This window comes from Zootoca vivipara, chromosome 13 (assembly GCF_963506605.1).
Source record: "Zootoca vivipara chromosome 13, rZooViv1.1, whole genome shotgun sequence".
Taxonomy (NCBI): Eukaryota; Metazoa; Chordata; class Lepidosauria; order Squamata; family Lacertidae; genus Zootoca; species Zootoca vivipara.
Window position 1 is genome coordinate 31,876,902 of NC_083288.1, and position 9,998 is coordinate 31,886,899.

The 9,998-nt window shown below is 42.7% G+C and overlaps 1 protein-coding gene across 1 annotated transcript; it reads right to left on the bottom strand.

Moving 5' to 3' along the window:
• Positions 1 to 400: 400 nt before the first annotated feature.
• On the bottom strand, positions 401 to 9,708 carry LOC118077507 (vomeronasal type-2 receptor 26-like). The gene is made up of 5 exons (XM_060281204.1): positions 9,547 to 9,708; positions 5,956 to 6,780; positions 4,395 to 4,622; positions 1,606 to 1,732; positions 401 to 1,302 (listed from the first exon to the last, which is right to left on the bottom strand). Exons 1-5 carry the CDS (start codon positions 9,706 to 9,708, stop codon positions 401 to 403), a joined length of 2,244 nt encoding a protein of 747 aa, XP_060137187.1.
• Between the last annotated feature and the right edge of the window lie 290 nt (positions 9,709 to 9,998).

The window sequence follows — 9,998 nt, forward strand, 5'->3', positions numbered from 1 at the left end:
ATCAGAGCCTTAAGTGGTCCTAGTGCCTTAAGCAGCTGACAGGACACTTCTGGGGCACCCAGTGAGCCTCATAGCAAAAGGCAGTTAGTGTTGCTGTCCTTTCTGACTGGTTGTCCGCCCCCCTCACTTTCTGTTGCCGCCTCAGTCTCTGTCCTCTCATCAAATCAAAATCTCATCAAATGTCCCTCACAGCAGTGCCTAATAACCAAAAGGTACTCTGGTCATAAGCATTCCAGGCAACACGTGTGTGTGTGTGTGTGTGTGTGGAGAGAGAGAGAGAATTCTATGCCATTAATATGTAGGCAAAGGGCGGTATACAAATAAATAAAAAATAAAAAATAAATTTAACGTTTGCTGCCATGGCAACACACATACAATGGAGAGATAGAAATATATCATTTCATTTTCTTTTCCTTATTAGTTCCTCCCTACTGTTCAAGTGAGGCCTCAGCACAATGATGTAGCATTTAGGGAAAAAGATGCAACCCAGTAATCCAGCACTGGATGATAAGATGGAGAAGATCTCCACTGCCACCATGTATTTTCCTTTGGTACTCAAGTAAGTTGGAACAAAGGACAGCCAAACACTGCAGAACACCAACATGCTGAAAGTGATGAACTTGGCTTCATTGAAGCTATCAGGCAACCTCCTGGCTAAAAAAGCCACAATGAAGCTGGTTATGGCTAGAAAACCCATGTAACCCAATGCACAATAAAACATGGCAGCTGAACTTTCATTACATTCCAGTATGATTTTTCCATGCAATGAGTGCATATCTGTATTTGGGAATGGAGGGGAAGTACTTAACCAAAGAGTACAAACACCAGCTTGAATAAAGGTGCAGGAAAGGACAATGGAATTTGCCAACCCTTTCCCTACCCATTTCCTAACTCTGGCACCTGGTTTAGTTGCCATAAATGCTAGAATTACAGTAACAGTCTTTGCCAACACTGAGGAAAGGGCCAAAGAGAAGATGATGCCAAATGTGGTTTGTCGGAGAAGGCAGGTTACTGTTCCAGGTTGTCCAATGAAGAGCAAAGAACAGAGGAAGCAAAGGAGGAGGGAGGCCAGGAGGATGTAGGTGAGGGTTCGGTTGTTGGCTTTGACTATGGGAGTGTCCTTGTGCTTCATAAAAATTCCAAGTATTGAAGTTGTGATGAAAGAGAAAGAAGTAGCCAAGATAGTTAAGATGATCCCTAAATCTTCTTTGTAAGAGAGGTAGCTTAGAACTCTTGGAATGCATTGAGTTTGGTCTTTGTTAGGATACTGATCCTCTGGACAATTGACACAGGAATCCGTGTCTTTAAAAAATGAAAAAAGGAAGAGTAAGAGTATTATTTCAAAATGTATAAGAAAGTCAATTCTAAACATTAGTGAGAATACATCCTTTTGTGATCTTGCATTCATACATTTCTTTTATCAGGCAGCCAAGATTGACCAGTCTGCCTTTGGAATTCCTAAACAAATGTGCAGCTCTTTTGAAAGGTATTTGCTATTTGAATTAACACTATATCCATTCAGTGGGTGCATACCTTCCGAACAAAACATAATAATGTTTTACTTTATAGAAATTGATAGCTATATCAGGAAATTATGTTCCTTACCCTTTTGGTGTGAGATCATCCCTTCTGGACATGGGGCACAATCATAACAGCAAAATTTCTCTCCCTCCTTCTTTTTCCTGCTGTAGCCAGGATAGCAGTTGTCATTGCATACAGAAACTGGCAATATCTGTGCAGAAATATTAAGGATGTTTTTAAAGGAGAGCGGTTTGGTTTGCTTTTAAAAGAAAACACTATGAATATGATGTATAGTGGTACTTAACTAAATTTGCAAAAATGTATAGGACAAAATATAAGAAATGTTGGAAATGTAAAGAAAAGGACGGGAATTTCTATCATATGTGGTGGACATGTAGGTGGACTTACTGGGAAATGATATATAAGTTAAATAAAATGTATAAAAGCACATTTGTCAAAACAACAACAACCCAGAAGCATTTTTATTGGGTATGGTAGAAGAAGAAATCCCAAAGGATTAAAAAACTGTTCAGATATGCAACAACGGCAGCAAGGATTTTATTAGCCGAAAAATGGAAGCAACAGGAATTACCAACGATTGAAGAGTGGCAGACAAAGATGATGGAATACGCGGAGTTGGCAAAGCTGACCGAGGAAATCCAAAACCAGTGAGATCAAGCTTTCCAAAAAGACTGGGATAAATTTATACAGTACTAGTGTCATTCAGCCCGTTTAATAAACGGGCGCTAGAACATTCGGCCTTTTTCGGCAGCGGCGTGGGGGGGGGCGGCTGGCCCCTCCCATGGCTGCCACTTCGTCGGGACGCTCTGCTGAGCCCAGCTGGCCAGCGGGCACCCAGGAGAAGGCCGTGATTCGGCCTCTTTCTGCAGTGGTGGCGCGTGGGGGGACCGGCTAGCCCCTCTCACGGCCGCCGCTTCATCGGGGTGCTCCGCTGAGCCCAGCTGGCCAGCGGGGGCCCAGGAGAAGGCCGTGATTCTTCTGAGGACTGCGAGGGAAACAGTAGGCAGAGGGGTGGGGGTGGGGAGAGTGTGTGTGTGTGTGTGTGTGTGTGTGTGTGTGTGTGTGTGCATCAAGTCTCTGCGTCCAATCCCTGTGTCCGTGGGGCACATGCGCAGTAGCGCGGACACAGGGACTGGACGCAGAGACACTTGCACTTTATTATAGAGGATTTGAAGGACAGTTGTAAAAACTAACAACAATAGCAGGGTATTGTAAAGTTTGTAATTTGTGCCTTTTTAAATAATTATTTACAATAGGGCAATAGAATTGGAGGAAAAGTAAATGGGGAAAAACATAAATGCTTTGACATAGAAAGGATTTGTGGGAACCACATCGTGGGAGGTAGGGAAGTTGATTAGTTCGTAATAGTAAACAATAATGTGAAAAAATAAGGTTATACTTGAATGTCTAAAATGGAAAATTAATAAAAATATTACTAAAAAGAGAGAGGATTTCTTTCTTTCTTTCTTTGCTTGCTTGCTTTTAAAAAAGACTGGCAGTTCTGCAAATAGTGTGTCCCTTCGATGGACAGCTTCAAAGGAAAAAACGTAAGTGGTGGTGGGTGTGCTCCCATATTTGAACCAATTTTTTTCTTGACTAAGATGAATCCCCCTGCCCCCAAATAATAATAAATTTAAAGTCTACATCTTTGCAGACCTGTTTTCTCCACACTCAGTTACAATTAAACTTGATAAACCAGTTTAAAGGCTTGATTACAAAGATTAATGTCTGAACCATGAGGACAGCCACCCAAAATAAATTGCTGTTCTCATGCCCAGATCTTAGGAAAAATCAGCAAGATGATAAAAGTTGCTTGCAATAAGAACTAGATTTTGGTTTTTGAAGAATGGCAGGCCTGTAAATAGTGTGCCATAATTCAAAAGCATCAATTTCAATTCTTCGGCGATCAGCCTTCTTTATGGTCCAGCTCTCACTTCCATACATCACTACTGGGAAAACCATAGCTTTATTTTTCTTTACAGCATCGGACTTTCCTTTCGCTTCCAGGCATATCCGCAACTGAGCGACCTTTCGGCTTTGGCCCAGCCACTTCATCAGCTCTGAATCTACTTGTACTTGTCCTCCGCTCTTCCTCAGTAGCATGTTGGACGCCTTCCGACCTGAGGGGCTCATGCTTTTGAATTATGGTGCTGGAGGAGACTCTTGAGAGTCCCATGGACTGCAAGAAGATCAAACCTATCCATTCTTAAGGAAATCAGCCCTGAGTGTTCACTGGAAGGACAGACCGTGAAGCTGAGGCTCCAATACTTTGGTCACCTCATGAGAAGAGAAGAATCTTTGGAAAAGACCCTTATGTTGGGAAAGATTGAGGGCACTAGGAGAAGGGGACGACAGAGGACGAGATGGTTGGACAGTGTTCTCGAAGCTACGAACATGAGTTTGACCAAACTGCGGGAGGCAGTGGAAGACAGGAGTGCCTGGCGTGCTATGGTCCATGGGGTCACGAAGAGTCGGACACAACTAAACGACTAAACAACAACAACAAATAGTGTGCCAACTCTAGGGGTCCGAGGGATCTTCACCCCCCTCAATATTTCTTTGAAGGGGACCTAGTAGAGATTCCGGTTTTCTTTCCCCCATAAGACATTTAGAGATGGATTATGAGGTCAGAGTAAACTGAGATTTCCAGAACTATGGAAAGAAAGGAATGATCTATATAGCTGTATTATTATTATTATTATTATTATTATTATTATTATTATTATTATTATTATTATTGAAAAAGAATGCTTTCCAGCATAATTCAGTACCTGAACAGTGGGGGGAGTGATAAACTGGCCTAATGGACATTTTCTGGCATATAATCTTTATTATGTCCCACTTTGTCTCACCTGATTAAAACTTTGGTGCCAGACAATTTGGTCATCATGAATCAGCAACTCTTTGCCTGGAGGAGCCTGAGGATCTAATCTTCCAACTTTGACTCTGACAACTGAGCCATTGAGGAACATCATCCAGTTTGTAATATCAAAACTTGCAACTAGTTCTCCATTGTCATCAAAGCGTATTGTTTCTCCAACACTATTATTGAATATGGTATGCCTTAGAAAGTCATGAACCTACATTGAAAGACAATATAAAGAAAGAGATAATTAGGTCTTGGAGTAATTCCGATGAGTTTCACAAAGTCCTATCATAGTGTATTTTTTTGTTTTATTTCTGGACAATATATGTGATTACTCTTTATTTCTCGCTGGTAATATCCTTAACTTGTCAAAATATCAAAAATCACTATATTATAATCACCACTCCCCACATCAAATGGTCTTTTGCATGGTCGCACGCAGCCCCCTGTATCCCAGTGCAGCTCCAGGTAGTTCAGACTGGCTTCATCCTCCCCAGGCTGGATACTTGGGGTCTCCGCCTACCTCTGTCAACTGCCCAAACCTGCCTGGGGAAGCGTTGCCAGGGGATCGGCCAGGTAAGGGCAGGGACCGCCCTGCCCGCACAACAGAAGGTGTAGCTTACCTGGGAAGCAGCAGTCAGCTCCAGAGCTTCTCCCACCCTCCACTCCCCCAATTAAGTCTTTTTTTGCAGGTTAACCTCTTCTCCACAGGTACACAGGCGCTGCTACGTCAAGGTCGCTGTTGAAGGGCCGAAAAAGAATTTTCCTGCATTGGCAGGTTTTGCCTTTCCCATAGCAAAACATCACAACTTTGGCAGTTTCAAGCCTTGGGTGGAATCCTTTAGTCTATCTTCCTAAATGGGGGGGGGGGCATGAAGCAGTGACTCACGTCCCCTTCTCGGTCGTGATACCAGGGTTCCCCGTTAAAGAGGTCTTGAGGGGAGGCATTGGTCATACGCCGAGAGGTTGTCATTACTCTCCCCTTCAGCGGCGGCGAACGGCGGGCAGGCTCTCTGCTTGAACATATGTTCTCCAGAGCCAGCCCAATCCCCACACATTCTGGATAACCTTGAAGTCTCCCAGATCCCCAGCTGAGGACTGGGAAGGATAAACACCCAATGCCTGAGCCAAGGTCTCCTTACATCTGAATTGTAATAAAGTTGTGGCCAATTTTAATCCCACAGCAAGTTGTATTGAGTCATTATTCTGCTCAAGGGTCACCTGAGGTTTGGGGGACTGTCCACGCAATGTGACTGGCATTTATTATCCAAACAGATTAATAGCACCTAATGTTTACAGTGGAACCTCGGTTTATGAACACCTCGGTTTATGAATTTTCGGTTTATGAACGCCGTGGACCCATCTGGAACGGATTAATTCACTTTCCATTACTTTTAATGGGAAAGTTCGCTTCAGTTTATGAACGCTTCAGTTTATGAACAGACTTCCGGAACCAATTGTGTTCATAAACCGAGGTACCACTGTATTTACTTCTGGGTCATACATTAAATTGTAGTTACCTGCCATGGTTGCACATTTTGAAATACCAGTCTCTGATTTTCTGACAAACTTCTATGCTTCAATCTCAACTTATATATGTCATGCAAAGCATGTGCCACGGCATAGACAGCATTGTAGACACTGTAACTATGGCCAGTCATCTTTATTTCAAACAAAATACCAGGAATGCTCTCCAGCTTCTCCTCCCCAGTGCATGTTTCTGTTTCATCTTCCTCCTGCTTCTTTAATGAACAGCTGAATGCCTGTTCCCAAAAGTCCTGGATGAATCCATCTCCTTTCACCTCAAAAGGCGTTATCCTCTCAATAAACTTTTGGAAACCTGGTGGCTGATTTGAGTGAGCAGTGAAGGATATGGAACCATGGAAGGTTTGCATATCCCATGTCTTTTGAAAGGACACTGAGGTGAAATCCCAGTGGGATGTAACAATCCACACTTTACCAAGAGGAGGCCATTCCATACTGGATGCTATAAAAAGAAATATCCTCACAACCTGAAAAGACGGAGGTTCACCATATATAAAGAATACATTGGATTTTGTCTCGGTTGCAACTTCATATGTATTCGAGTGCTCAAGAAGTAAGTCTGTCATCTCATCCACATAGTTCCATGTTGGTAGCCTTATTATGAACGCATAGCAGATGCCATTTCGTGAAAGCATAGGCACCATTGTCTGCAAAAACCTGTCCCCTTTGTCATCATTCACTGCAGCAACTCCAACCCATTTCCACCCAAAATGCTGAAGTAACCGCACAACTCCCGTTTGCTGGTGGGATTCAGTTGGAACCATTTGGTACAAGAATGGGTATAGCATTTTGGAACCATGCAGTGGCAAGAATGATCCATAAGTTGCCTGAAAAGAAAAACCGGAAATACGGAGTTCTGATTACCCAGCTGAATTTACTTTCTGGTCAGGTTCCCGAGCCTCTATCATTGATTTTATTTGGACATCAGTAGAGTTGATTCCCCAAATTACTAACTTTAGGGTGGTAACAAGGCTGGAAAGTGATCATTTCCCCTTAGAACTCTCCCTGACCCTGGCCAGAAAACTGGACACATATTTCTGTGTGCCTTTAACAAACAAACAACTGCAGATGAGGCCGATTGCCTCAAAATGGACTGACAAAATGGCTTGACGGATAAATGCCTTGATGTGAGTTATCTGTTGGAGGTTCAGTAGCGCGGTCATACTTCATCTATGCATCCCTCTGATGCCTTCAGTTTTATATTTTTTATATTTTTATCTTTGTATTGAGAAATGTTTTTCTTTCTATCGGTCGAATAAAGTATTTTGATTGATTGAAAAACCAGAAATGAAGAATAAATGCTGTATCTTTAAATCATAGCACTGTACTTGGTTAGGTAGTTCATCTAGTCGAGATCCCTGTGTGATGCTAGAAATCAAGAATTTGAGTGATCCCAGCAGGTGGCTACCTAGCTTCTATTTACATAAGACTTTGAATGACCGAGAGTGCACATATCCCATTGTAGTTCTATTGCTGAACTGTACTGAATAGGTCACCTAAAAATCAACCAAATTCTAGTACTGTCCTGAGGGTTAGGACAAGTTTTTGTGGTCTTCTGTGTGGCAGCCATTCTGGTATTTTAAAAATGCTATTATGTGCCCTCTTTACTTTCCATTTTTTTCAGGATGAAAATATTTCTTCAAACTTTCTGCATAGAATCTATAAACCTGACATTCTACTCCACTATTAATTCATTCTTATGAATTTCCCATATGGGTTAATTCCTCTATGCATTAAATTATCCTATAACTGTGTGATGGCAGGGTCTATAACCTGTACCATTAGAGCAAAGGGTGATAAGCAAACCCTGTTTCTTGCTAACTTCATCACTATCACCAAGAACTCTCTAATGCAGAATTTCACCTGTGTAGTTTTAACATTTGAATGCTTGCTCCTCTTGTGCAGATGGCTTCTAAAACCTACAGCATTTACTTTTAAACTCGGGTCTTAAAGCCTAAAACTCAGCAGGTTGCAAAACAATGAATTTTGGGGTTGTTTTGCACAAACATGACTCTTCATAGTCCTTTGCTTAAAAGAACAATGCATGGTTAGATATTTTTCTTCTCAAGTTATCTTGTTTTCCACTAGACCCAACGTATGCCTCTGTTTATTTCATTCCATCCCGTTTTTTCCATCAATCAGTGTAACCCAACTTATTTTTCACAACATCAACACCAACAATTTTTGTATCTGCGTCTTCTTAGTTATTAGGTAGGCAGCTGCTCTCTCTCGCTCTCTCTCTCTCTCTCTCTCTCTCTCACACACACACACACACACAGGCCTATTTTCTAGCCATAACTGTCATGTTTTGTGTGTGTGTGAGGGGGGGGGGGAGAGAGAGTCTTTCTAAAACATTTCTTTCTACTGTGAATGCTTAAGGTAAAGGTAAAGGGACCCCTGACCATTAGGTCCAGTTGTGACCGACTCTGGGGTTGTGCGCTCATCTCGCATTATTGGCCGAGGGAGCCGGCGTATAGCTTCCAGGTCACGTGGCCAGCATGACAAAGCCGCTTCTGGCAAACCAGAGCAGCACATGGAAATGCCGTTTACCTTCCCGCTGTAGCGGTTCCTATTTATCTACTTGCATTTTGACGTGCTTTCGAACTGCTAGGTTGGCAGGAGCTGGGACCAAGCAACGGGAGCTCACCCCGTCACAGGGATTCGAACCGCCGACCTTCTGGTCAGCAAGCCCTAGGCTCAGTGGTTTAACCACAGCGCCACCTGGGTCCCTACATATATATATATATATATATATATAGAGAGAGAGAGAGAGAGAGAGAGAGAGAGAGAGAGAGAGAGAGAGTCTGCCAATCCTTACCCTATCAGCAACCTACCCAACCTAACTAGAATTGTATATTTTCTTATTCTTTCCTCCCTTCCAGTCAAAGTGCTTATAGTAAAACAAATATCTGTTTTTGTGTTTTGAGCAGTGTTCTCTCCTATTGTTCCTATTAGTTTATAGTTTTGGTTCACAACTTTTCCAGTCCTTCCTGAATCCATTCTTATTTGTGTGAAGTGTTGTATGAATGTAGATCCAGCACTGTACAGTCATACAGAGAATGCGTTCCAGGAGTCCGTTCGACTCCCAGAATCATTCGAAAATCAAGGCACAGCTTCCGATTGGCTGCAGGAGCTTCCTCCACTCAATCGGAAGCCGTGGATGCTACGCCAGACATTTGGCTTCTGAAAAACATCCGAAAACTGGAACACTCACTTCCGGTTTTCAATCGTTCAGGAGCAGAAATGTACGAGGCGTTTTGTGGCATTTGGCAACCAAGATACAACTGTACACAGTCAGGGCAGCAGCGCAGAAAGATGGGAACAGATAATAAAATAAGGCATTTGCATAGAAGTGGCCCAAAGCCAAGGTGACAGGTGCTGCTGGTGGCAGCAGAAGCACCACTGGCTAAACTGGTGTGCTCATAGTCATGCTAGCTTTTCCTGCTCCAACTACCAGGAAGCCCTTTTCAAAGGATTCAGTAGGCACTGCCACAAGCAGGAGCCAGTAAAGAACAACCCCTTTGTTGGGAGAGAGGAAGAGAGAGCCCAACCCACTGCTGGACATCATTAACTTCCTGGCACTTTAAGCTTACCTGTGGAGTCTTTTGGATTGCTGAAATGGCAGCCATATTGACAGAGATCTCAGAGAAACATCCTCCAATGATAGCAATCAGATTGTTCTGGTCGTTACACCTGAAGTTGGGGGCAAACTTCTGTTGTGTAGAAAGCAGGCCCAGAGTGGCCTTATAGGTCATTCTTGCACTCAAGTAGCTGTTGAGGATGTGGAAACCCAGAGAGATATTTGGGAAGATTGTGGGATTTTTGTTGATCTCTTTGACAGCAAATGCTAAAGCTAGGATGTGCTGGTAGTTCTTAGGCACTGAACTGTAATAAGGATGACAACTGTTTAATAAAGTAACCACAATAGTAAAAATGCATTTGTACAGTACTCTTCATTCATTCATTCATTCATTCATTCATGTGCTTCCAAGATTGAGGCAAACCTTAGGACCATAGATTACAATAGACTGAAGTAGAACTGACA

Excerpts from the sequence above, each read along its gene's own strand:
- LOC118077507 (XM_060281204.1), bottom strand. The coding sequence starts at position 9,708 with ATGACCTATAAGGCCACTCTGGGCCTGCTTTCTACACAACAGAAGTTT. Across the intron at positions 6,781-9,546 it reads CAATCCAAAAGACTCCACAG|GCAACTTATGGATCATTCTT; the intron begins GTAAGCTTAAAG and ends TTTTCTTTTCAG. Across the intron at positions 4,623-5,955 it reads TGTCAGAAAATCAGAGACTG|GTTCATGACTTTCTAAGGCA; the intron begins GTATTTCAAAAT and ends CTTTCAATGTAG.